We start from the raw sequence: 27922 nt of genomic DNA, 5'->3' as shown, positions 1-27922 counted from the left end.
TTTCCCTGTTCTTTGTTTAAATCGCTTGGTGGTAGCGTATCAGGTTTTTAACCTAAGCTGGTTCCCAAGGCAAGAAAGAAATCTGTGCCTTGGGGAAGTTTTAACCTAAGCTGGTAAGAATAAGCTTAGGGGGTCTTTCATGCAGGTCCCCACATCTGTACCCTAGAGTTCAAAGTGGGGAAGGAACCTTGACACTGACACTGGAGGCAACTGACACAAAGATCAGTTCAATAGCCAACTCCTAAATCTAGGCAATTTTCCACTAGAGGCATATTGTAAAAGGGGAATGTATAGGCTTTGTTGCAAGAATTGTGTAAGAAATAAGCAGTCAAGTTAAAAGTTTTCTAAAATACCATTTATTGCAGTACTGTTAGTATAGAAAATCTATTGGGAGCAATTTTAAGAAGTGTCTAAAAAAATAGTTGTTTTCCTCTCCTTCCAAGGTTTATATAGTAGGGCTCTTGACAACCTGGCTTTACAATGGTTTCTTAAAATTCTCTCTCTCTGGTTTACTCTTAAAATATGTGGCCTGTACAAAGTACCTGATGGTGCTGTGTGGCCAAGGATTTATAAGCACTTCTTTGGAATGACCTGCACGACTCATTCATGGCTTTAGCATTATGAGTGAGTGGATTCCAAACATACATAATTATTCCCATAGGGGGAAGCAGTAGGCATGATATATCTTGATTTTAGTAAGGCTTTTGACACAGCCACACAACATTCTTATAAGCAAACTAGGGAACTGTGGTCTAGATGAATTAATGTAAGATAAGTGCACAAGTGGTTGAAAGATCTTACTCAAAGAGTAGTGTGACGGGGCAAGGCCAGATGGCTATAGAAAAGTAGTGGGAGATAGATATATTAGCTCCAGGCTAAACAAATCCCTGGTACCAGGATAAGTGAAATGACAACTGCTCCAGGTCAATTAAGACACCTGGGGCCAGTTAAGAACTTTCCAGAAGACAGGGAGAATGCTAGGTTGATTGGGGCACCTGAAGCCAATCAGGGGCTGGCTGAAACTAGTTAAAAGCCTCCCAGTTAGTCAGGTGAGTGTGCATGTCAGGAGCTGGGGGAGGAAGTTGCACTGTTGGAGAGGCTGAGTAGTACACACCATATCAGGCACAAGGAAGGAGGTCCTGAGGTAAGGGTGAAGTGGAGCTTGAGGAAGTGAGGGCTGCTGTGGGGGAAGTAGCCCAGGGAATTGTACGTCATGTTTCTAAAAGGTCGGCTACCATAGCTGATACTATTAGGGTCCCTGGGCTGGAGCCTGGAGTAGAGGGTGGGCCCGGGCTTCCCCCATCCCCCCTTTTGCCCCCTGATTAATCACTGAGACTGGGAGACAACAGAGACTGTGCAAGGAAGGATAACTTCTCCTCACCTCCCTCGCTGGCTTATGATGAAAATGGCTCAGTAGACTGTGACCCTTGTCTCTAGAGAGAGAGAAGGGTTACGCGGAGGGTCACAGTGAGCCTCTGAGGCTAGCGAAATCTGCCAGGAAACGCGGGACCCACGGAGGCAAGGACAGAGCTTTGTCACAGTAGTTATCAGTGGTTGCCGCTGGGGTCTATCCTGGGTCCAGTACTAGTCAATATTTTATTAATGACTTGGATAATGGAGAGTATGCTTATAACATTTGTGGAAGCTGGGAAGGGTTGCAAGCACTTTGGCGGACAGGATTAGAATTCAAAAGGATCTTGACAAATTGGAGAATTGGTCTGAATTCAATAAAATTAAATACAATAAAGACAAGTGCAAAGTACTTCACATAGAAAGGAAAAATCAAATATATAACTACAAAATGGAGAATAACTGGCTTAGTGGTAGTACCACTGAAAAGGATCTGGGGGCTATAGTGGATCACAAATTGAATATGAGTCAGCAATATGATGCAGTTGTGAAAAAGGCTAATGTCATTCTGGGGTATATTAACAGGACACAAAAGGTGATTGTTTTGGTCTACTTGGTATTGGTGAGGCCTCAGCTGGAGTACTGTGTCCAATTTTTCATGCCACACTTCAGGAAAGATGTGGACAAATTGGAGAGAGTGCAAAGAAGAGCAACAGAAATGATGAAAGGTTTAAAAAACCTGACCTATGAGGAAAAGTTTTTTAAAAAAAACCAACAAAAAAAGAACTGGTCATGTTTAGTCTTGAGCAAAGACTGAGAGAGGACCCGATACGTCTTCAGTTATATTAAGGGCTGTCACAAAGAGGACTGTGATCAACTGTTCTCCATGTCCGCTGAAGGTCAGACAAGAAGTAAGGGGCTTAATCTACAGCAAGGGAGATTTAGGTTAGATGTTAGGAAAAACTTTCTAACATAAGGATAGTTACACACTGGAACGGGTTACTAAGGGAGATTTTTGTCATTGGAGATTTTTAAGAGGAGGTTAAACAAACACCTGTCAGGGATGATCTAGGTTTACTTGGTTCTGCCTCAGCACAGGAGACTAGATAATCTCTCAAAGTCCCTTCCAGCCCTACATATCTATGATTACTATCCTAACTTTTCAGAGTTAAAATTTGATTTATCAGAACACTGCACGGGTAAAACAGGTGCTGTGTAACTCATTGGAAAGCTATCTGCCTGTCTTAGGGTACTTATCTGTCCCCTGTTATCATCCTATCGGTGTGCCTCGTGATCTTTAATGTATTTATCTTCACAACACCCCTGTGTGATAGGAACCAGCTTCCCTATTTTACAAAATGGGGACCTAAGGTACAGAGAGGCTAAGTGGCTTGCCCAGTGTCATACAGGAAGACTTAGGTGCTGCAAGGAATTTAATGCTGTTTTTTTGAGTCCCATCTTAGTGCCCTAACCACTGGACAGTCCTTCCTGTCTTAGAAATCTTGTTCCTTGACTGTGAGCCACAGCTTTGGACTGGTCTGTCAGCAAAAATTTGGGCAAGTCTGTTTTTCAGAATACAAAGGATGGGGACCAGAAAAAGCTAGAAATTTCCCTTTTCCATTAGGATAAAGCTTCCATTTCTAGTCCTGGATTAGTCAGGACATATCAGATCTTAAACCTCGCTCCAGGAACGAGTAGCGCTTGTGCTGAGCTTCAGTCAAGAATAACTTGTGGGGGAGGGCAGATGGGAAAAACCTTTAGTTGAAGTCGATTGCAGTGGATTAATGGGCAGGATGCAGGCAGGGTACAGTAGTCAAAAGTGCATGATATATGCAGTTTATCACACGGCTATGTGTATGGATCTCACCACAACATATCTGAGGAAGCGGGGGTTGGGGGGAGGTGTGCATGTACACATGTGAGGGTATGTATTCCTTATATATAATATGTGTGTGGTATATATGTATAATATGATCCAGGAAATAACTATAATTAATTCCCAAAGAAAAATAGAGTAAAATTGTGTGCCAGGCTAGGGCTCTGTGTGACTTGTAGCAGTTGAATATGAGTGCAAACCTATTCCCTGTATGCTGTAATTCATATTCACTGAAACCATAAATAATGCAATTCCTCTGATTGAGGAGAACCCATGTGCAGTACAAATTCAAAATCTTCCATTATTTGTGAAATAGAAACTTGATAAATGGTGGCTAGCATAGATTTGAGGAAACATTAGCCTGGTTGCCTTTCAAACTAGGAGGAAAAGTTTTTATCTGAATTTTCATATAATATTCAGCGTACACGTTTCCCTCCCAAAACACTGTTCAGATTAAATGACACCTTTATCCTCCCACCCATTCTGCACCAGGGTTAGAAGAATCATACTTTCATTTGTATCTTTTTGTTGCAATGCATCATGTTAATGGAGAACTGTGAATTCATTCATTGACGGATTAACAGTGTGTATGCTAATAGATATTTTTAGATCTTTTAAATGCCTTGTTCATAGCTCTTTAAGTCGCTCAGGCTAAGTAATATTTAGTTCAGCCTGTAATACCAGGTATAAAAGCAACACAGAGCAAACAGCATTAATTATTGGAAGTAGCATCCTTGCTGACCTGATAAAAGATTAACTGGTACTTTACAGTATTTATTTATGGACAGTAGAGCTGTCAGGTTATCTAACTACACTTGAAAGGCTTGGGACAATAGCTGTGCTGATGGTAATGATGTCAATTTCCCTGTTGGTTTTTTTTGCAGGTCACTGCCAGAGGATTTGGTCCATTGTTACAGTTTGCCTACACTGCTAAGCTGTTACTCAGCAGAGAAAACATCCAGGAGGTCATCCACTGTGCTGAATTCCTGCGCATGCACAACCTGGAGGACTCCTGCTTCAGCTTCCTTCAGACTCAGCTGCTGAACAATGAAGATGGCCTGTTCCTGTGCAAAAAGGATACCACCTGTCAGAGAATGCATGATGAAGAGAACTCTGATGGAGACGAGGAGGAAACTATGGAATCAGAGACTTCAAAGATATCCTGCCCAAGGGAAAGAATGCATCAGGAACCCTTTAACTTTGAATCCGCCAGTTCTGGAGCAGACAAGGAAGAAGGGATGCTGCCTGACTCTGACATGCTGAGAGATAGCAAGGACAGTTTGGACAAAGACACAGTAACACGGTACCCCAAATATAAGAAATACCAGCTTGCTTGTACCAAGAATGTCTACAACACATCACCCATCAGTACCTCAGGTTTTGCAAGCACATTCAGTGAAGAGAGTCCTGGAAATGGCCTCAAATCAGGACTTGCTGTGGGGCAGATAAAAAGCGAGCCTCAGAATGAGGAAAACGATGAAGAAAGCATCACGCTTTGCCTGTCTGGAGATGAGCCTGACATCAGGGATAAAGAAGGGGATGTCGAAATGGACAGGAAACAGCCAAGTCCCACTTGTGTTGACAGGTCTAAAAGTGTGTCTTCTCCTTCCTGCTTAAGGTCTTTTTTCAACAGAACAAAAAGTGTAGATTTGGTTGGCTTCCCCAGTACTTCCCAACAGCACTTTGCCAGGAGTCCAGCATGCCCTTTTGACAAAGGGACAACTCAGGGTGACCAGAAAACTGACTACAGCCCTTTCACAGGGAATTATGGACAGTCCCATGCCATTCAGAAGGATACTTCCAACTTCACAATGGGATCGCCACTCAGAGGGCCTGGTTTTGAAGCACTCTGTAAACAGGAAGGTGAACTGGACAGGAGGAGTGTTATATTCTCTTCAAGTGCTTGTGACCAAGTAAACACTTCAGTGCATTCATATTCTGGTGTGAGCAGCTTGGACAAAGACCTCACTGAGACTGTGCCAAAGGGTCTGTGGGCTGGAGGCAGCCAATCCCTTCCTAGTTCACAGACCTATTCTCACAGTGGACTGACAGCTGATCACTTGCCAGGAAGGATGCGGCCTAACACCAGCTGCCCGGTGCCAATTAAAGTTTGCCCTCGCTCTCCTCCTTTGGAAACCAGAACCAGGACCTCTAGCTCATGTTCCTCCTACTCATATGCAGAGGATGGCAGTGTTGGTTCTCCCTGTAGCCTCCCTCTGTGTGAGTTTTCATCTTCCCCCTGTTCCCAAGGAGCTCGATTCCTGGCCCCTGAACATCAGGAGCCAGGCATGATGGGAGATGGAATGTACAACCAAGTCAGACCCCAGATTAAATGTGAGCCATCCTATGGAACAAACTCCAGTGATGAGTCTGGGTCGTTCTCAGAAGCAGACAGTGAATCATGTCCTGTGCAAGACAGAGGACATGAGGTAGGGAATTAAGATAAGTACACATGTAACAGTCATTGTGACCCATTGAATAAATCCTTTATTCTCTCAGATAACTTTTGGCATTTGCCCAGCACTTTCTAATTTACAGAGGCAAAGGGTAATATGTATTCATCTCCTCATCAGCTGAATCTGCATGGTTAACAGAGGAGAGATCATGAATAGCTGTGTTGAGTTCCTAGAGACTTGGCATTTACTGAAATTTCAGTATTAAGCAAGCAGCAGCAAACAGGTGAATGATGAGAGTAAATTCATGTTCATAGAAATTCTGCCACCTCTCTTTTTCCTTCTCGCACCTAGCAAAAAATATATCTATTCTAAGGAATTAAAGTATATTTTCACTCTTAAACTGTACTGTTTCTTCCAGCTTGGTTTATAAAGTATAATATTATGGTAGCACTTACAGGGCCCAGCCAAGATTATGTCCTTGTAGAGCTAGGCACTGCACTGTATAAACAGAGAGTCCCTGCTCCAAATCTCTTGCAATCTGTATGAGACAGACAAAGGGTGGGAGGGGAAACAGTGTCACAAAGAGGTGAAATAACTAACCTAAAGTCACACAGCTGGTCAGTGACAGAACCAGGAATAGAACCAGGTTTGCTTCCTCACAGTCTCATGGCCTATCCTCTAAACCAGTAGTGGGCAACCTGCGGCCCATCAGGGTAATCTAATTGCAGGCTGTGAGACATTTTGCTAACGTTGACTGTCCGCAGGCATGGCCCTCCACAGCTCTCAGCGGTCGCAGTTTGCCATTCGTAGCCAATGGGAGCTGTGGGAAGCAGCAGGCCACAGGGACATGCTGGCTGCAGCTTCCCACAGCTCCCATTGATCAGGAATGGCGAACCGCAGCCACTGGGAGTTGCAGGAGGCAGTGCCTGCGGGCGGTCAACGTCAGCAAAATGTTGCACGCCCCATGGGCCACAGGTTGCCCACCACTGCTCTAAACTGTGCAGCCTCCCTATGTGTTGTCTTTATTTGCAACCAGTGGGCTTTGCGTCTCATCAAATTGATTATTTGGATTGTACTTCCTGCCTAGGACCACATTTTCCTTGTTACTGAAGAATTCTAGCAGACAGTTGCATAAAACATCGAGGAATGTTATTCGTGAACATACAGGATCGATTGAGAGAAGTAGGGAAAGTGTATGGGACCAAGAAACAAGCTGTGAGTTTCAATGCAGCACTGACAAATGTTCTTCCATCAGTGAGGGAGAAATAGGGTCATTTTACAAAGGCAAAAAGGCCAGGTATAAATGCTGTGGTGGCAGTTCACTAACTAGGAGTGAGTATTTCAGTGTAAATTTATAAGCTTGGGAGAATGAAGGTGCAGTGCATAGCTTGAGAGCTGAAAAGAGAATGGGTGTTTTTACAGAATTCCATTAGGGAATTGAGGCGAGTGTACTAGAGTAATTTCTGTACAGAACTGCACATCTGCTGTCCTGGGTCGGAACAATAAAATGTTGCGTTGAGACCTGCTGCTCTAGCCTAGAAAGCAGGTAAGTTCATAGCATGTGTTGTGAGAGCCTAGGATAGAACTGACTGGACTCGGGCTCATAGGAGTAAAAAGAGAAAGGGAGGGACACAAAAAACCCTCTTTTATTTTATCCCCCACATTTTGTAGAAAGTCAGTTAATTTTTCAAAACTTCAACCAATTGCTGCTATGTATTATTCCTGCATTCTTCCTGAGGTGTGGTTCATAGAATCATAGAAGATTAGGAAAAGACTTCAGGAGGTCATCTAGTTCAATCCCCTGCTCAAAGCAGGACCAACCCCAACTAAATCATCCCAGCCAAGGCTTTGTCAAGCTGGACCTTAAAAACCTCTAAGGATGGATATTCCACCACCTCCCTAGGTAACCCATTCCAGTGGTTCACCACCCTCTTAGTGAAATAGTTTTTCCTAATATCCAACCTAGACCTCCCCAACTATAACTTGAGACCATTGCTCCTTGTTCTGTCATCTGCCACAACTGAGAACAGCCGAGCTCCATCCTCTTTGGAATCCCACCCCCACATCTTCAGGAAGTTGAAGGCTGCTATCAAATCCCCCCTCACTCTTCTCTTCTGCAGACCAAACAAGCCCAGTTCCCTCAGCCTCTCCTCATAAGTCATGTGCCCCAGCCCCCTAATCATTTTTGTTGCCCTCTGCTGGACTCTCTCCAATTTGTCCACGTCCCTTCTGTAGTGGGGGGCCCAAAACTGGACACAGTACTCCAGATGTGGTCTCACCCATGCTGAATAGAGGGGAATAACCATTTGCTTCGATCTGCTGGCAATGCTCCTACTAATACAGCCCAATATGCTGTTAGCCTTCTTGGCAACAAGGACACACTGTTGACACATATCCAGCTTCTCGTCCACTGTAATCCCTAGGTCCTTTTCTGCAAAGCTGCCACTTAGCCAGTCGGTCCCCAGCCTGTAGCGGTGCCTGGGGTTCTTCCGTCCTTAAGTGCAGGTCTCTGCACTTGTCCTTGTTGAACCTCATCAGACTTCTTTTTGGCTCATTCCTCCAATTTGTCTAGGTCACTCTGGACCCTATCCCTACCCTCCAGCATATCTATCTCTCACCCCAGTTTAGTGTCATCCACAAACTTGCTGAGGGTGCAATCTATCCCATCATCCAGATCATTAATGAAGATGCTGAACAAAACTGGTCCCAGGACCGACCCCTAGGGCACTCCGCTTGATACCAGCTGCCAGCCGGACATCAAGCTGTTGATCACTACCCGTCGAGCCTGATGATCTAGCCAGCTTTCTCTCCACCTTATAGTCCATTCATCTAATCCATACTTCTTTAACTTGCTGACAAGAATACTATGGGAGACTGTATCCAAAGCTTTGCTGAAGTAAAGATATCACGTCCACCACTTTCCCCATATCCACAGAGCCAGTTATCTCATCATAGAAGGCAATCAGGTTGATCAGACCTGACTTGCCCTTGGTGAATCCATGTTGACTGTTCCTGATCATCTTCCTCTCCTCCAAGTGCTTCAAAATGGATTCTTTGAGGACCTGCTTCATGATTTTTCCAGGGACTGAAATGAGACTGCCCGGTCTCTAGTTCCCGGGTTCTCCTTTTTTCCATTTTTAAAGATGGGCACTATATTTGCCGTTTTCCGGTCATCCGGGACCTCCCCCGATCGCCATGAGTTTTCAAAGATAATGGCCAATGGTTCTGCAATCCCATCCGCCAGCTCCCTCATCACCCTTGGATGCATTAGATGCAGCCCCATGGACTTGTGCATGTCCAGCTTTTCTAAATAGTCCTTAACCTGTTCTTTCAGCACTAAGGGCTGCTCACCTCCTCCCCATACTGTGTTGCCCAATGCAGCAATGTGGGAGCTGACCTTTTCTGTGGCAAAAAAAGCATTGAGTACTTCAGCTTTTTCCACATCATCTGTCACTGGGTTGCCTCCCCCATTTAGTAAGGGTCCCACACTTTCCCTGACCTCCTTCTTGTTGCTAACATACCTGTAGAAACCCTTCTTGTTACCCTTCACATCCCTTGCTAGCTGCAACTCCAGTTGTGCTTTGGCCTGCCTGATTACGCCACATACTCGAGCAATATTTTTATACTCCTTCCTAGCCATCTGTCCAAGTTTCCAGTTCTTGTAAACTTCTTTTTTGTGTTTAAGCTCACCAAAGATTTCTCTGTTAAGCCAAGCTGGTCACCTGCCATATTTGCTATTCTTTCTGCACATTGGGATGGTTATTCCCGCGCCCTCAAAAAGGCTTCTTTAAAATAGACCCAGCTCTCCTGGATTCCTTTCCCCCTCATAGTAGCCACCCATCGGTTCCCTGAGGGAGTCAAAGTCTGCTTTTCTGAAGTCCAGGGTCAATATTCTGCTGCTCTCCTTTCTTCCTTTTGTCAGGATCCTGAACTTGACCATCTCATAGTCACTGCTGCCTAGGTTGCCACCCACTTTTACTTCCTCTATCAATTCTTCTCTTTTTGTGAGCAGCAGGTCAAGAAGAGCATGGCCCCTAGTTGGTTCCTCCAGCACTTGCACCAGGAAGTTGTCCCCAATACTCTCCAAAAACTTCCAGGATTGTCTGTGCACTGCTGTATTGCTCTCCCAGCAGATATCAAGGTGATTGAAATCTCTGATGAGAACTTGGGCCTGTGATCTAGAAAATTCTGTTAGTTGTCTGAAGAAAGCCTTGTCTACCTCATCCTTCTAGTCTGGTGGTCTATACCAGAGTGCCCACCACGAACAGACCCAGGAGGCATCGTGACTTGGAGTCAAAATTTGTGGCAGTGAAGTAGTTTTGAAAGTGTACATCTTATTTCCCACGTCTGTGATGGGAGCAGAGGCGTGTTGTAGTGGAGACAGTGTTCCTCCTCCTCTTGCCCCTTTGCTTCCTGTGGGGTGGGATATCCAGAGCATTGAACTGGACCCAGATCTGAGATCCAGGTTCTAAAGCAGCCACATAGGAGTGGGTGAGGCTCATGCCCCTGCATGGCCACGTCACAAGCCCTATATTAGATGTCACATTTACAAGGGGAGAACAAGACAGCAGGGAGAAGGTGGAGGAGGGAATACAGCAATAGCACAAAATCATTCCTTTACTTGGTGAGGGCAAATGCATAGCATGGTGTAGTAAAGAGAATGGGAGGTTGGGATTTTTGTTTGTTTTAAATGACTCATTAGCTGTCTTTGTTGCTGTGTGTAGATGCTGCAGCAGAACTGGGTCTGAAGGAGTTGAATGAGGAGGATGGGGCGGGGTCTTGTGGATCGTCTTAGAGAGAGCTTTGTATGCATACAGGGTGGCGAGGACAAAAGGAGGAAGACATTCATGGGAGAAACAGACAGATGGGGTACTGAAACTGGCTTCAGAATGCCCCTGGCTACAAGTTGTGGTCTAGTGGACTGAGCACAGGGCTGGGCATTAAGATGCTTGACTTCTATTTATGATTCTGCCATTGACTTTCTATGTAATGCTGGGCAAGTCAACTCTCTGTGCCTCATGTACAAGACAGGAATTATGCTCGTGCTTGTCCACTTTTGCAGGACACTTTGAGATGTATTGATGAAAAGTATTGGGAGTGGGAGTAAATTAATACTCCATGGTGTGGTATTGATCTCTGAACCCAGATAAACAATCCAAGGTAACAGGAAATGAGACTCTGTGAGCACTAAGTCTCAGTTCAGATCTTTGATTGAAAAGAGAATTTGGGAAGGCTATTCAACAGAACATCTGATGGAAATACAATGTAATCTCATTTAAGAAGTGTTTTATCATATAGACATCTCAAGAAACTCTATAATATCCATGTCCCTGGAAATTAGCTTCTGGTAAAGGCATCAAACAATGTAAAATACCTGGGAGTGTGGGGTGCATTTTCAAATCATTATGCCTAGTTTTAGCAACTCTGCCAATCAGATCAGTGGGCAGCATGTGTAATGTTCTGAAAATGTAACCACTGCTGTCAGCTGCCTCTTTATAGACTTTTAATTGGAGCTTTCTCCAACCTTGAAAATGTGATTTTTTGCCCCTTGCCATCTTTATTACTTTGCAGGCTGGTCTGTAGTTTCTCAGTCTCCATGCATCATGAGATAAAATTATTCATGGGTTGCTTGTTTGTATTTTAAAGTGTAGCTGATGAAATAGTCGAGTGAGTATAATTAATCCCTACTACCTAAAGGGCCATATTCTGCATCCTCATTCATACTGAGCAGTACCTTGCTCCTTGAGTAATCCCATTGATTGCAATGGGACTGCTCAGGGTGAGTATGGCTAACGGACTCTGACCCTCAGTTATCAGACAAAGTATCTAATGTCATTTGGATTTTAGACCGGTCATTCTTGATTTGGGTCCCAACATGTCATCAGTGCCCAGACTTCAGTGACTGCTTTCTTGGGGAATGAGGGCCATGCAAAAGCACATGTACTCAAATCAGTTAATTCAGAAAATAGGTGGTGGTGGTGGTGGTGGGAGGGGAATGCCTCTGTGTTGAATGTTTTCTTCCTTTGGAAAGAATCGTGTGGGTATGATGGGATTGCTGAGATTTTTGTCTTCCATTACCTTTGAGAGATAAAATAGCAGGTGCAAGCAGAAATATCCCTGTTACAATGCAGTACAGTTATAGGAGCAGGAAGGAGTAACTATCTGCACCAGAGTCCTTTGAGCTGGATTTTATGGAATTGGCATATTGTTTAATATAATGGCCAATTTCATACAAATCCTTCTCTTCACTCGTTTCTCTCAGCCTCTGGAGAGTACTTAAAGTCAATTATTGGAATGTAATACCACTGACAAGAATACAACTGTTTTTGCTTCATGACCAATTTCCAACAGTCTTGCTTAAAACAGCAAAAAAATAAGACAGTCCAGAACAGAAATGTTCTCCCCAATGATACTTCGCTTTCGTAAAATGTATATTCCTAAATATCCTTTTGCTGCTATAAAACAATCTGGGTGCAACCTGTCTCTAAACATCATTTGTAATGAAATCTATGTATTTGTTGCATCAGATTCTTCTGCATTAGGTAAAAGTAAAATCTAAAATCGGGTCACTGAGATACAGTTTTCCTGAAGAGAATAAACAAGGGCAGAAGGAGTTAGGAGGCTGTTTTCCAAGAACTATTAATATCTAAGGAATCATATTCAATATGTCTTTCATTTATATTTAAGAATTTCCCACTTGGATTTAAGGACTCACATTTCAAAGGAAATTTCCACGAAAGCAGTGCTGGTACAATTGAGGATGTTAAAGACAAATTCTCTTCAATGAGAGTCCAGAAGCCTTCATGGCAAGTGACAGATGAAACAGTTCTCTGCTCATCTGGTGACCAAAAACTAAATATTAAAGTTTTTTAAGGGGATCAGCAGTTTGAGAGGGGAGAAATATATTTGCTCCTATGTTTGGGAGTGTTAATGGATTCCAGTCTGTGCCATGTAAAGTCAGCCCAGACAACCCGGTACTGGGTCCCTATTAATAAATGCAATAGTAATCTGTGATTTCTGGAGAGTTGTCACCCTTGTATCCAGTCTGATGGTCACATGTCCTGAGCGGCAGTGCTGACTAGGAGTTGATCAGCTTCACTAGTCCACTGAAGTAGCACCCACATAGTGAATGGTGGAAAGACTGGCTGCAGAGGGAGGGAGGAATGGCAGACGAGTGAAAACTGTTGTCTATAGAGGAACTGTGGATGGGTGATAGTGACTGGCAGAATCCAGGTGGGAGAAGGACTGTGGCTGGTGGGGGGAAAAAAAGAGAGAAGAGTATACTGAAGGGCAAGACAGAGTGAGCAGTCCCTTCCAAAACTCTGTTATGCATGATTATCCCACAGATGTCTCGGCTTTCATCTTGTTAGGTTTGTTTGCCATAGGCTAGAAGGCCCCTTGTAGAGATGGTTTTTGTTCTTTGTTCTTTAGGCTTTGGCTTCTCATGGGTTTTCCACTGGGTGAGGAGGGGAGGTTATGGTCAGAAAAAACAGCTTCTGTTTCTGAAAGCTTTCACCACAGTGTACACTCACAAATCACAGTGTTTGTGCAGGGGAGGCGGGGTTTTCAAAAGCCCCATTGTTGGCCTGACGCTGCTCCCACTGGGAGTCAACAGTATGACTTTAATGGCAGTCGAGTTGGGCCAATGTAGAGCGCTTTTGAAAATTCCCCTCTAAATGCATTTTAGGAAAACAGTGTCAGAAATAACAGCAGTGATTGTATGCTCAGGATATAACAAACAATTCTCACTCCCCACAAAAAGTCACTCCTAGGATACAATCCATACTTTAGATCAAGGATTGGCAACCTTTGGCACGCGGCCCATCAGGCGGCCCAGGACACTAGCGGGCTGGGATGGTTTGTTTACCTGCAATGGCCAATCGCAGCTCCCACTGGCCGCAGTTCACCGTTCCAGGCCAATGGGGGCCGTAGGAAGTGGCGGCCAGCACATCCCTCAGTGGCCCACACCACTTCCCGCAGCCCCCATTGGCCTGGGATGGCAAACCACGGCCAGTGGGAGCTATGATCAGCTGAACCTGCGGATGCGGCAGGTAAACAAACCATCCTGGCCCGCCAGTGGCTCTCCCTGATGGGCCGCGTCCCAAAGGTTGCCAGTCCCTGCTTTAGATGGACTCACCAGGAGCTGCAAGTTGTGTCAGGGCCAAACTATTTAAGTACCACAGGCTGTCACTATGCTGCTGCTTTCCGTTTAAAAGGAACGTGCTAGCAATTTTTACGTTGTTGTGCGAACAAAGCAGATGCCAAAAGAGCAAGATTTTTTGGGCCTGTGTTTAAAGGTGCTGTCCGTGTCTAGGGGTCCCTGCTTTATTACACACCTTTCCCTGTGGGATCCTTCAATTGTTTTAATGTTGCTGCTAGGGCCAAGGAGGTTCAGCCACCTTGCTAGTATTTTGTTAGAGATTTGGCAGCCCAAGTAAGATGCTGTGAAAATTCAATTAGAAATAAAAAGTGAAAAGCTAAAGATGTTCACGTCTCTCATGTGGATTGTACTGTGCTTGATTCTGTCCATTTATTCAGAAGAAAAGCAATGATTAGTACAGTACATGAGCAGTGCAGTAGTAAATGGCACACTGTCCAAGCTGGCATTAGCTAGTGAAGCTTGAAAGAATTAATTGGTTATGTATGCGCCTTTCACTTGCTGAGTCAATGGCTGTCCTTGTCTATCTAGGTCACTACTAAATTGCTTAGCCATTCGATGTAATGACATTTACACTGACATCCTCATGGTAATGATGAAGAAAAAGTCCCCAAAATCATAGGCAGAGTTTAGTTTTCACAAGCATTGTTTGGCCATCTTTCCTTTGAATGTATCATCCATAATTTAGGGGAGATACGAATTGCAGCGATAGCAGAATGGGTTGGTATGTTTAGTGATGTAGGCTGCAGTATTTATGAGGTATCTTTGGTGAAGAACAGGGCCTCTGCTGTGATGTAAAAATCCAGCAGAAGTAATTGTACAGATAGATACTTATATAGCTCCCTTCTCCAGCTGTATAGCTTCTGCTGTAATAACTCGCTGAGAGAATGGGGCTTCTGTGGATGTTTCTGACTTGAAATATCCCAAACTGGGGCTAGAAAATTCCTTACTCTCTGAAAGGCCGAGTTCAGAAAAGGTTTCCTTTTTCTTTCAGAAGCAGCTCTGTTTTGTTTTATACAGCAGGCTACTCACCTTTGAGAGATTGCTAGAGACATGACCAGATCCTCAACTTGTGGAAATCCACATAGCTCCATTGCAGTTTATATCAGTTGAGAATCTGGCCCACAGTCAGCATAAAATATCACTAGCTTTGTATAACTACACTATAGAATAGTTACCCACAGCAGCCACTCCCCAGAAGCCTTTTTTTAGCTGAGAAATAGTTTCACCATTTAAAGGTGAAGAAAGTGGCATTACATTAAAAATAATGTGTAAAGTGAAGGAGGATGAGACTGATGTTCTCCCACTGTCTTCCTTTTACTTTTTTTAATCTCATGTGACTCTGCACGTTGAAGTCAATGGAATCACTCTAGTTTTCCTGATGGAGAGCAGAATTGGGCCCAGTACATCCAGGTTTGCACATTCAACCCATATCGTTTCTGAATCTTTCTCTTTATTTTCCTGTCTCCTTGCCCTGCTTCTCGCTGGAGTTTACAAGTAGATTCCAATGTATTGCCACATGAACTTTTCCCTGTGACATTATGTGCAGACAGGAAATTTGCCTGCATTTCAACAACTTTTTGAGCAAAACAATTAAAACTTGCTTTCACTCTTGGTGTCAAAACTTGAATGTAACAGCCTTATTTTTACTGGTTAAACTGTGGTGTCTTCCAAAGGAATGCACAGACAGGTTTTTTTGTTTTGTTTTGTTTTCCAGGCACTGGCTGAGGCTTAAGAGCAAACCAAATGACACTCAGTTTATGTTTACTGTCCAAAGGGTATGAAAGGGAAATCAAACATTCTTCATATCAGTAGGTAGTCATTTGCAAACAAGGTAGTCCACATCACCATGTCTAAGGTCAATCTCTGTGTATATACGCTTAGTATTGTTTTCCTTGGCAGCACCGGCTTATTATTTCTTTTTCCATTAAACTGATCTGCAGTGTGATCTGTTACAATATTAAGCAGTTTCTGAGCCATAGTTTCACAGGGACGGGGGAAAAATTCATTCCATGAAACCTGTGTGAAAGGATACAGTAGGTGCTTGTGCCAAGTTTCACGTGGCTGGGGCTGGGCGAAAAATGGAGCAATGACATTAGAGTGCATGGAAATGCAAGCCAACAATAAAGAAGTGACGAAATTGCTGGCATGTTTGCCGACGTGAAGAGATTAAATTATCATGAATGTCAAAGTATGTTTGTTATGTGTGTGTCCCTAGCAAACTATTGGATGTAAACAAACCGGAAAAAGGTGTTTTCATTTTAGAGTTATCTGTGCACTTAATCTCTTTATCTCTACATACTTAAAGGGCACTGGTTGAGGGTAGTAATTGCATGTTTGAATATCAGAGGAGCCTTTTCACCAGAATCTTTTGGTTGGCTAGAGAAACTAAATGTATTTTCTCTGGTAGCCAATTATTAAGTACTGTATAGTCTGCTTCTTTAAATAGGAGTTGAACTGTATAATCACAGTAGAACTTAAATGTTTACTGCCATCTTTTGGTCCATGTAGATACGACACTAAAAAGACAGCATAGCCTTGTAGGTCCCAGAATATTAGAGAGAGAGAAGGTGGGTGAGGTAATATCTTTGATTGGACCAACTTCTGTTGGTGAGAAAGAAAGAGAAGCTTTTGAGCTAACAGAATTCTTCTTCAGGTCCTGACGTGTAGCTTGACATGTGCAGCTTGAAAGCTTGTCTTTCTCACCCACAGAAGTTGGTCCAATCAAAGATATTACCTCACCCACCTTGTCTCACTAAAAGGGAAGTAAGGCTCCAATTTACAGTTGTTTGGTCTTTTTGCACACAACTCTCATTTGTTCACACAATATGTGAAACAGTTTTTATGCCAGAAATTGATTTTGTTTAATTCATCCAGCAACATTTCGGTTTGCACAGACATATTAGCTGTCTCAAAGACTCTGTTTACAGTTTTAACTTGCATTAGAACATAAGAACAGCCATACTGGGTCAGACCAAGGTCCATCTAGCCCAGTATCCTGTCTTCCGACAGTGACCAATGCCAAGTGCTTCAGAGGTAATGAACAGAACGTGTAATTATCAAGTGATCCATCCCGTCTTGTTGTGTGTTCGGGGTTGTGGTTTTTTGTTTTGTTTTCTTTTTGCGAGAACTGTGGGAGAAAGGGTTAGAATTTCCGAAATCAAGAGATGACTGATGTGTTTGCATTCAGCTATGACATCAGAGCAGAAGTACAAGAGCTTAGAACAAATGTTTCAATTTCAATAACTGAGGTTTTAGATTTTTTTTCTAGTAAATGTGACTTTGTCATACTTTTTTTAAATGGAATATTAGTAAATGTCTTTTTTTTTTTTTTTTACATATTTTAGTAAAGAAAGAATAAGGATTGTTTTCAGTTACTCTGATCCTTCCAAATGACATGGTGCTCTGTTAATTTGGACTGCTTGTAAAACCAATCCTAGCTGCTGTTATATATAACTTTGTGATCACATTGATGTTTTCAGATTGCATTTTTAACATGGCAGCTCGTCTGGGACTTAGTCCCATAGTTCATTTGCAGATAAAACTCCCACTGCAAAACTGGATCTGATCCTGTGTGGAGTTTGGCATCCTCTACCCCCATTGAAATCAGTAGCAATTAACTGCTCCCATAACACATTTCCCACTTGAGAGGGTTAGGCTCCATGTTTGTGTAAGAGATTCTATGAGAATTCCTTTGAAGTACTAGTTTCATAGGGCCAGATTTTTAGCAGGTGTAAATCAGAAAAGCATTGTTGATTTCAGTGGAACTACATGGGTTTACAACAGTTGAGAATCTGGCCCAAATAATTTATTTCCCCCACAAAATCAATCACATGGCAGCAATAAGCTTTGGTGGATGGGTGGGTTGGTTGGTTTGTTGGCTTTGATGGGGTGTTTGTTACCAAAGAGATTATGAAACTTTTGCTGCTCCATTTGTTTGGGGAAAAACAATTAAGTGACTTTTACAGCATTGTTCCTACTGTATTAACCAAGCAAATTGTAACTTTATTGGTTGTTTTTGTTTTAGGTGAAGCTTCCTTTTCCTGTAGATCAAATCACAGATCTTCCACGGAATGATTTCCAGATGATGATAAAGATGCACAAGTTAACCTCAGAACAGTTAGAGTTCATCCATGATGTTCGCCGGCGCAGTAAGAACCGGATTGCAGCTCAGCGCTGCCGCAAAAGAAAACTGGACTGTATTCAGAACTTAGAATGTGAAATCCGCAAATTGGTGAGTTACTTGTTGTTGCCTCAATTAAATCTGATAATAGGGCTGTCGGCTGAATGATGGACAAATATTCAAAACAATTCCAGTGCAGTTTTTAGTTAATTTAAGTTCAATGAGGTAAATCTCAATAACCAACTTACTTTTATTTCACAAAGGCAGGTAGCTGAGTGGGGTTTTTTGTTATTGTTTTGGTTTTGAATCAAAGCAATTACACTTCACCCAGATTCATGCTTGCATGTATATGTCACTAGTTATGTCAATCAAAATACCTTATGATAATCTCAAGGCAATGCTGTGCATAATGGCAGGGAGGAATATGTTCTTAATTTTATTTAATTTCAGTACACAAACTAATTTTTCAGTGATACTTGATTTCGAGTGTCAAGCACTGGACTGGAAATCCAAAATACCAGTCTCACTGCCTCAAACCAACCCTCTGTGTGGCCTTGTACAAGTCACTTAATCTTTCTGCCTCACACAAGTGGGTAGTAACAGGACGATGTCTTTAAAGTACTTCAAACATGCCAAGTATTTGTAGACCATGATTATTATTACTATGATGGAGTGGAGCGCTCAGGTGTATGAAATAATCTCCATGTTGAGATTATTTTCTTGCGTTTAGTGCAGGGTGGTTGTTTTTTTTCTGAATGTTTCAGCTCACCACACATTATTTTCAACAACTTAATTTAGCAAGTAGACTGAAAATATAGCACAGAAACCGAAAAAGCCTCGAGACAAGGAATCTAAATATCCAAAGAAATGAGAGCTACCCAGCAATAACACTAGAAAATCTCTGAAACCAAAGTAGTGTAGTCCCAAACTCATTGCCAGAGTTTCATTTCATGGCCATGACCTGATCAGAAAGCCTTGTCTTTTGGTCGCAATAGCACTGGCCTGAAAGATAACTTCAGAAAACATCCTCTGTTCTAACACTGCTACCTTTTTCCATAACACATTCCATGACATTTTTTGCCATACAGAATACAATAGAAGAAAATGAAGTACAAAGGTTAGGAAATGCCAAAATTAAGGTAGCTCATGCAACCTTAACTCTGCCCTTTTGCATATACACATTTTAAGACCGTGTTCAATTTCAGGATCACATACTAATTTTTGCATAAGAAAACCAATAGCAAAACTCCCATTGACTTAAAGACTCAAGGCCTTTATTTGAAATTAATTTGTCACACTGTGTACCCCAGGGTGACCAGTAAGTCTCCACTTTTTCATGTATATAATATCACCCGGAGTGCTTTATTTTTTATTAAGGATGGAATTTTTTTCATTGTCCTTATTTCCCAGACCTCAGCAACCTCCTTTACACTGGTGATCTAAGGATGGGCAATGTGTGAAATGCTATTCCCTGCTCATGACATTGCATGCTTCTCACAGACCCATCCATCCATCCACTTACATTCTGCCTTGTCTGCACACACATAATATATATTTTCTTACACAATTTATTCATCTCAAGATACACTTGGGCATCTGTTTATTTTTGTTTTCTTGGTGGATTTATCAATATTTTGGCAGGTGGTGTTTTTTCATGTAAACTGTTCTCTTTGTCTCTTTCCCATTCTCATGGCTGTGTGGAAACGATATAGACTCATAGACATTAAAGTCAGAAGGGACCATTATGATCATCTAGTCTGACCTCCTGCAAAATGCAGGCCACAGAATCTCACCCACCCATTCCTGCGATAAACCTCTCACCTATGTCTGAGCTATTGAAGTCCTCAAATCATGGTTTAAAGACTTCAAGGTGCAAAGCATCCTCCAGCAAGTGACCCGTGCCCCATGCTACAAAGGAAGGCGAAAAACCCCCAGGGCCTCTTCCAATCTGCCGTGGAGGAAAATTCCTTCCTGACCCCAAATATGCGATCAGCTGAACGCTGAGCATGTGGGCAAGATTCACCAGTCAGATACCCAGGAAAGAATTCTCTGTAGTAACTCAGATCCCATCCCATCTAACATCCCATCACAGGCCACTGGGCCTATTTACCGTGAATAGTTAAAGATCAGTTAATTGCCAAAATCATGTTATCCCATCATACCATCTCTTCCATAAATTTATCGAGTTTAATCTTGACGTCAGATAGGTCTTTTGCCCCCACTGCTTCCCTTGGAAGGCTATTCCAGAACTTTGCTCCTCTGATGGTTAGAAACCTTCATCTAATTTCAAGTCTAAACTTCCCAATGGCCAGTTTATATCCATTTGTTCTTGTGTCCACATTAGTACTGAGCTTAAATAATTCCTCTCCCTCTCTGGTATTTATCCCTCTGATATATTTATAGAGAGCAATCATATTTCCCCTCAGCCTTCTTTTGGTTAGGCTAAACAAGCCAAGCTCCTTGAGTCTCCTTTCATCAGACAGGTTTTCCATTCCACAGATCATCCTAGTAGCCCTTCTCTGTACCTGCTCCAGTTTGAATTCCAGTTTGATATGTTCTTCTTTGAGTGATTGCTCATGTGTTTTCCACAATAGGTGTGCGTGCTCACCACGTGCACTGGTGCCAGAAGTGTCTCCCCTAGTAGTACCCGTAGGGGGTGACTGACTCCTGGAGTGGTGCCTGCGTGGCGTGGTGTAAGGGGATCCGCGTGCTGCCCCAACCTCAGTTCCTTCTTGCCACCAGTGAGGGTGCGTCGGAACTGCTCTGCTCCAGCTTTGCTGTAGCTCATCTCCAGAACCGTCCGTCCGTTCGTTCGTTCAGTGTTAGTACCTGTAGTTAGCTGTTTAGTTAGTTTAGTTAGTCAGTGAGCCTGGGCCGGGACATGCCCAGCGCCCTGCGGTTTAAGTCGTGCCACTCTTGTCGCGTTCTATGCCAAGCAGTGACCCGCACACAGACTGTTTGCGCTGCTTTGGAGAAACCCATGTCAGCGAAAGGTGCAAGATTTGCAAGTCGTTAAAGCCTTGGACCAACAGAGAAAGGGACATTAGGCTCTGGGCCATCCTGATGGAGTTGGAGCTGACCCCGACCCCGGGACACCTCTCCGAATCGGTATCCAGCGCTGCTCCGAACCAATCGGTACATGGCGACCCTCCAGTGCCATCGACCTGTTGGCACCGCTCCCTGTCCACGGGGCATGCCAAGAGGGCCAGGAAGACTCCCTCTTCACAGCGGCACTGAGAGAAGTCTGGGACAGAGGCTAGGCCCATGTCAGGCAGTCCTTGATCACCACCGCAGGATCTCCCATTCAAAAGGAAAGCTCTGTTTGCGGAGGAAACAGATACAAGGCTGCATGGCATGAAAGACTCCCACACGACCCTCCAGACTCTGAGCCTCTATGTCCCGGCTCCAGCAAAACCTAAGTTCAAGCCGCAGCAGACTCCCGCCCAGGCTGCCCTCCCGAAGTATGAGGCCTCCCATAAGAAACAGCAGGACTACAAGAGACACCCTCACAGGCAGTCTCGGCCTGTCCCCCCCAGCATGGGTCCTCCAAGGGCAAGCAGGCGGGAAAAAGGTGTTTTTGACAGGACGCTTAGGGGCACCGCACCAATCCTCATCAGGGATCCACCCCCAATAAAGCTTCCCTTCTCCAACTGATTGTGTGCTTTCCTCCCAGAATGGTCACGGCTAACCTCGGACTGATGGGTCCTCAACACCATCTCCCAGGGTTACACCCTCCAGTTTACTTCCTCCCCACCTAACCACCCCCCGCCCCAGTCCCTCTTGGGGGACCCCTCGCATGAAGCTCTGCTTGAGAAGGAGGGGGGGTGGCTCCTAGGTCTAGGAGCGATAGAGGCGGTGCCCAAGAAGTTCATGGGCAAGGGGTATTACTCCCGTTATTTCCTTATCCCAAAGGGGGGCTCAGGCCCATCCTGGACCTCCGAGGTCTGAACCAGTACATGGTGAAGCTCAAGTTCTTCATGGTCTCCCTGGCCTCCAACATCCCCTCCCTGGATCCTGGGGACTGGTATGCTGCCCTCAATCTACAAGACACATACTTCCACATCCACATATTTGAGGGGCACAGGCACTTCCTCTGTTTCGTGGTGGGACAGAATCATTACCAATTCACGGTCCTCCCGTTTGGTCTGTCCACTGCCCCCAGGGTGTTTACAAAATGCATGTCGGTGGTAATGGCCTACCTCAGATGGCGGGGGGTCCAGATATTTCCCTATCTGGACAATTGGCTTGTCAAGGGCACCTCCTGGTCGCATGTGAGGGATCACGTGGCGCTCCTCCTGTCCACGTGCACCGCCTTGGGCCTGTTGGTAAAAAACACCAAGTCCCATTAGTCCCGGTCCAACACATAGAGTTTATCAGGGCGCTCCTGGATGCAGTGTCAGCCAGGGTCTCTCTCCTGGCAGACAGATTCAAGACCCTGAAAGTCTCATTGACTCCGTCACAGGGTTCCTGGTGACAACAGCCAGGGTTTGCCTACAACTCTTGGGTCACATGTCAGTGTGCATGTACATGGTCCGTCACGCCAGACTCAGGATGAGGCCCCTCCAGCTCTGGTTCACCTCAAAGTTCTCCCAGGCCACGGACAGGATGGCCAAACTCCTCACTGTGCTGTACTCTGTGATCACCTCCCTACGGTGGTGGTCCGCCCCAAACAACATGCTCCAAGGGGTCTCATTCAGGGACAGGGCCCTGTTGTTGGAGCTGGTGTCCGATGCGTCGGAGGGCCCATGTGGGGAACAGTCTTTCATAAAGACAAGGTCCAGTTCCACCCACACCCAGCATTCCTCCTGAAGGTGGCCTCCGCCTACCACATGGGTCAGGACATTTTTCTACCAGTCCTCTGCCCCAAGCCTCACGCGTCCAGTGAGGAACACAGTCTCCACACGCTTGATGTGTGGCGGGCTCTGACTTTCTACCTCAAGCAGACCAGGCCATTCAGAAAGTCCTCGCAACTGTTCATCGCCTCAGCTAAGCACGCGAAGGGCCAGCCGATTTCCACTCAACGGCTTTCCAATTGGATCACTTTATGCATCCGAAAAAAGAAAAGGAGTACTTGTGGCACCTTAGAGACTAACCAATTTATTTGAGCATGAGCTTTCATGAGCTACAGCTCGAAGCTCATGCTCAAATAAATTGGTTAGTCTCTAAGGTGCCACAAGTACTCCTTTTCTTTTTGCGAATACAGACTAACACGGCTGTTACTCTGAAACCTGTTTTTATGCATCCGTTCCTGTTATGAGCTGGTGGGTGTCCCCCCGCCACCCATTGTGAGGGCACATTCCACTTGGGCGCAGGCCTCATCGGCTGCCTTCGTGGCCCACATCCCTATCCAGGACATTTGTAGGGCCGCCATGTGGTCTTAAGTTCACACGTTCACCTCGCACTATGCGATCGTCCCTCAAACCAGGGATGATGCCGGGTTCGGCAGGGCTGTCCTCCGTCCTGGGAACTTGTGAACTCCTACCCACCTCCAACAGATATAGCTTGTAATCACCAACTGTGGAATACGCATGAGCAATCACTCAAAGAAAAGACAGTTACCTTTTCCGTAGCTGGTGTTCTTCGAGATGTGTTGATCATGTCTATTCCACATCCTTCCCTCTTTCCCCTCTGTCGGAGTTGTCTCTCAAGAAGGACCTGAGAGTGGGGGGAGCGTACAGCTCCCCTTATATCACGCCAGGCAGGCACCACTCCAGGGGTCGCTGGGAGGTGCTCCCCCCTACGGGTACTGCTAGGGGAAAAACTTTCGGCACCAGTGCACGTGGCGAGCACACACACCCGCTGTGGAATAGACATGAGCAACACATCTCGAACACCAGTTATGGAAAAGGTAACTCTTATTCCGATAATGGGTCTGAAGCTGACCTAACAAATTGATGCCCATTGTCATCTTGCAGCTAACTTTCATACATGCACTTTTTTTAAACGATCAAGAGCATCTTCAATATATAGCATGAATTACTGGGTGAAATGCAACACCTTGTTTAATGGAGGCGGTCAGATTAGATGATCATAATGGTCCCTTCTGGACTGAATCTGCGCTTTTTTTTTTTTTTTTTTTAACTTTGTAATTTCAGGCCTTTTCTTTACATTTTAGCAGCTTTTTGTATTTTTGACTATTTTTAATTAAGATAAACCCTGTGGTCTCCTTTAAAGTGTGTATGTGCATGCGCACTCAGTTTGCCTACTCAGCAATACAAATTGTCAGAAATGTATCACCCTGATTCGCCACTCTCTCCATTGAACACAGAGTTCAGTCCCAGGTCTTTGTCCTGATTTTCATAGCTCTGCGTGAAACTGGTCCTGGCTACTTGAAATTATGTCTCTAGCCCTGGCTACAGCCACCCAGAAGAGCTTTGTTCCGCTGGAATAATGAAACTGTTGTCTAATGAGAAGAGACTTGTGAGGACAGGAGACAGCTTTCACCTGAGCCTCTAGAACTTGCTGCCAAACAAAAGAACCATGACCATTAACTTTGCTGCACTCAGAGCAAATTATAAAACCCAGCTATCCTTATTCTTGCTTACACCTTAATATTTTTCTATGTTAATTAAAAAAACATAGCAAACCTGTAAGCATGTCCTTGCCGGCAGGGAAAGGAGAGAGATCTCACTGGTGTGTTTACTTGTGGGACATATATTGGTACGATAGTGATGGGTGCCAATATAAGATCCTAAGTGGAGGGATCTTAGATAAATAACGCAGAGGTCAAGTGTGACCACAGTTCACTAGTTCCTAATGGCTAATGTAGAAGAATTGCTCGTCTAATTCATGCATAATGAAATTCACTCGTGGTGCATGAGGGCAGCATGAGATCTTCTGCATCACATAAGGCTCACTTAAAAGATTTGCCTGAGAGAGCACAGCGTACCCCGTTTGCTACAATCTCCATGGAAGTCACACATGCCAGCTGCACACAGGCGGGAACAGAAGCCCACAAAAGGAGCAGGCTCTGGCAGGGACCACGGGATCACTTTTACATTAGAGCCTGTGGTCCCAACAACCTGTCCAACTCGTGCAGAAGGGTGTTGTTATTTGTAGGCTGGAATGTAAACCACAGAGGGAATGCACAGTTGTCCCACGGACTGATCTTGGGTTTTAGGGTGAATTTTACTTCCCCAGCCCTTCCTCATTCCATATGCTTAGAACTCAATTTCTCTGACTTTATGCAGCTAGTGGATTTCTCTCATAGAAAGTAGTCATCTTCCAAAGTGTGTGTCCTGTGACCACAGTATGACTGAGGAAAACAACGGCCTTCCAAGAATTAGTGGCTTTATTCTCTTCAAACCAAACATCTTGCAGATGGTAGCATGCAATTAACAAGTCCATGCAGAGCAGGTGGAGGACGAAGTATTGCATGTGTCTGTGACTTATTCTGTGCCATACAAAATCAGAATGTTGTCTGTAATTTTACACAGTGGATAAAGCAACATGTAAAACTGGAATAGAGCCTTAACTGCAGTAAGTGGCCTTTTGTGAAGCTAAGATGCCTTCTTTCTCTTTCAGGTGTGTGAGAAAGAGAAATTACTGTCTGAAAGGAACCAGCTGAAAGCATGCATGGGAGAATTGTTAGATAACTTCTCATGCCTTTCCCAAGAAGTGTGTAGGGATATGCAGAGCCCTGAACAGATCCAAGCCCTGCACCGATATTGCCCTGTTCTCAGGCCTATGGATCTACCAACAGCCACCAATATCAACCCTTCACCAGCTGGAGTAGAGCAAAACCTAGTGACATCCCAGTGTGTTGGGGAAGGCATGCAGTGCTGCTCAGAGCAAGACTCTGTGCAAATAGGAGCTCACTGGCTACCTAACAATGTCTCAGAAAATTGTACAGCCGAAAGAGGGCTTGATGGAGCTGCCCAAGGTACTTACTCAGAAAGAGAGCTTCCTCTAGAACAGAGTAGCCAAACAGTGACAGTAGACTTCTGTCAGGAAATGACTGATAAATGTACAACAGATGAGCAGCCTAGGAAAGATTACACCTAGTGACTTGTAACCTTACATTACACCTGGTCAGGTGTTCTTCAGTCAGCCAGTGGCAGCATTCATTTGTTGTCTAGAAGAACGTATTTGGTGCACACTACAGTGGTCTTAGCAGCAATACTGTTTTTAAGTATTCCCTCCTCTCTACAAGCAGGAGTTATCTTCACAATGGTGCTATCCCTTGCTCAGGCAGGGAATTAAACAGTGGCAACACTGTCTGTTTTTGTATGTTAATTTCAATCTTAACAGGGATGGACATAACACCTCTGAGGACCCCACTGCAGCTTTTTTCTCGGTGACCCATGTCACAAAACCCTAACTCAGGAATTTCCTCTGAATGTTCAATTTTTCATTGAAGACAGCTTCTTTACACATCAAAGTTTTATAGCGAAACTGTACATATTATATATAATATATATAAAATATATATATCCATATGCAAAAGTCCCTGCATGCCTCAATTTTTCTCATCCTACAACTGGAAACTTTCATTTATATTGTATAAACAAGTTCCAACATTCCTTTTTTGTCTTTAATGCTAGAACTAGTTTGGTAACTTGTTACATGATTTGTTTGGTTTTTTTTTTTTCTTGGTTCACAGTTCAGCAATATCATTCAGTTTGTACTTATTTATAAAATTTTAATATTGGAAGCTTATCTGAGATTTTTATTATAGCCAGGTTTTTGTTTTTGGCACAGCCATTTTGTGCCCTTTGAGCAATGTGGATTTATTTTATTTTCTTGCAGATACTGTACAGTAATGGTCAACTTTGCCACTTGCACTGAGTTTCTGGTCAAACCTCTTTTCATAATGAAGTTGTGACTTCAGTATAACTTGAGTATACTGTATTCTTTACTTTATAGTTGAAAGAAAATTATAAAGTTTTAGCTAATAGAAAAAACACTCAGGAGATGATTATGTAGGAAGAACAATCTTGCCAAATACTGAATTCACCAGATAATGTGTAAAAGAAAATCTGCTTGAATATTTTTATATTCTTTTTCTTTCCCAAACAAAATTTAAATGCTGTTAATGATGCTTTTGGACTATATGGTAAGCTGTATTTTGCTCTTTAATAAAATATAAAAAGCGGATCAGTCAAGCATATGTTCCTAAATTGGGGTCCAAGGTCCTCAAAGCCCATCGAAATAAATGGAAACACACGCATCAATTTCAGTGGGTTTTGGATCAGACCCCGAATCTGAACCCCTTCCCGGGCAAGTAGTCACTACGCATACATATAGTCTAGTGGCTCTCAACCTACTTACCATTGTGGGCCACATGTGCAGCTCTCTTGTGTGTTTTGTGGCCCACATCCACACAATATATATACTAGCTGTATGGACCTGAGGATGTCACATGGGCTGCAGCTGTGTGCTGAGTGGGCCACAAGCAGGCCGCAGGTTCAGAACCACTGGTATCGTCCCATTGGCCCTGATTTTGATCTCCCACAAGTTTTACCCAGTTGTTACTCCATTTACTTCAGGAGACTTACTCTTGATTCTCACGGGTGTGAGATCAGAATCAGGCCTATTGAAATCTATCTGACTAGTCATGTAGGAAAGAATTGCAAGATCAGGCCCATTACTGAGACTTGCAGATGTTTGCTTACAGAAGTCAAGTGAACGCTATATCCCCTAAGGAGCAAAACATTACCTGATTTGGTTGCTTACCCTTTGAAGTGTTGTGTTATAGAATCCTCTTATTCTACAGCGTTGTCATCAGCAAAGTCAGCTTCTAAAACAGTGCTGTCTCACAGGAGACTGCTCAAAGAATTGGCTTAGTTGTAACTGTATTGAATTTGTATCTCAAGTGATCTGGTGAAGCAGGTAATCAATGAATTGTGTTATGATCGCGTGGGACAGCAGCTTTCCAAGCATAACATCGATGTACGGCATAGACAAAAAGTCCTCTTAACATTTTTATTATTAATTAGTAGTAGTAGTATCAGTATTACGATAAGTGTATTGAATTTTATTTGGTGATTCTTTGCCCTGTCTGCGCCAGGGTGTGTGGC

At 43.9% G+C, this 27922-nt stretch overlaps 1 protein-coding gene across 1 annotated transcript in view; it reads left to right on the top strand.

Moving 5' to 3' along the window:
• The window catches only part of BACH2 (BACH transcriptional regulator 2), a 267192-nt gene extending 240931 nt beyond the window's left edge, over positions 1-26261 (top strand). The window contains exons 5-7 of the mRNA XM_074948120.1: positions 4111-5655; positions 17808-18014; positions 25428-26261. Of these exons, the coding sequence (XP_074804221.1) occupies positions 4111-5655; positions 17808-18014; positions 25428-25907 (2232 nt within the window). The 3' untranslated portion in view covers positions 25908-26261. The remainder of the gene's footprint in view (positions 1-4110; positions 5656-17807; positions 18015-25427) is intronic.
• The last annotated feature ends 1661 nt before the right edge of the window (positions 26262-27922 follow it).

This window comes from Natator depressus, chromosome 3 (genome assembly GCF_965152275.1).
Source record: "Natator depressus isolate rNatDep1 chromosome 3, rNatDep2.hap1, whole genome shotgun sequence".
NCBI lineage: Eukaryota > Metazoa > Chordata > Testudines > Cheloniidae > Natator > Natator depressus.
The sequence above is the reverse complement of the archived record's forward strand: the minus strand, read 5'-3'. Positions and strand labels throughout refer to the sequence as shown.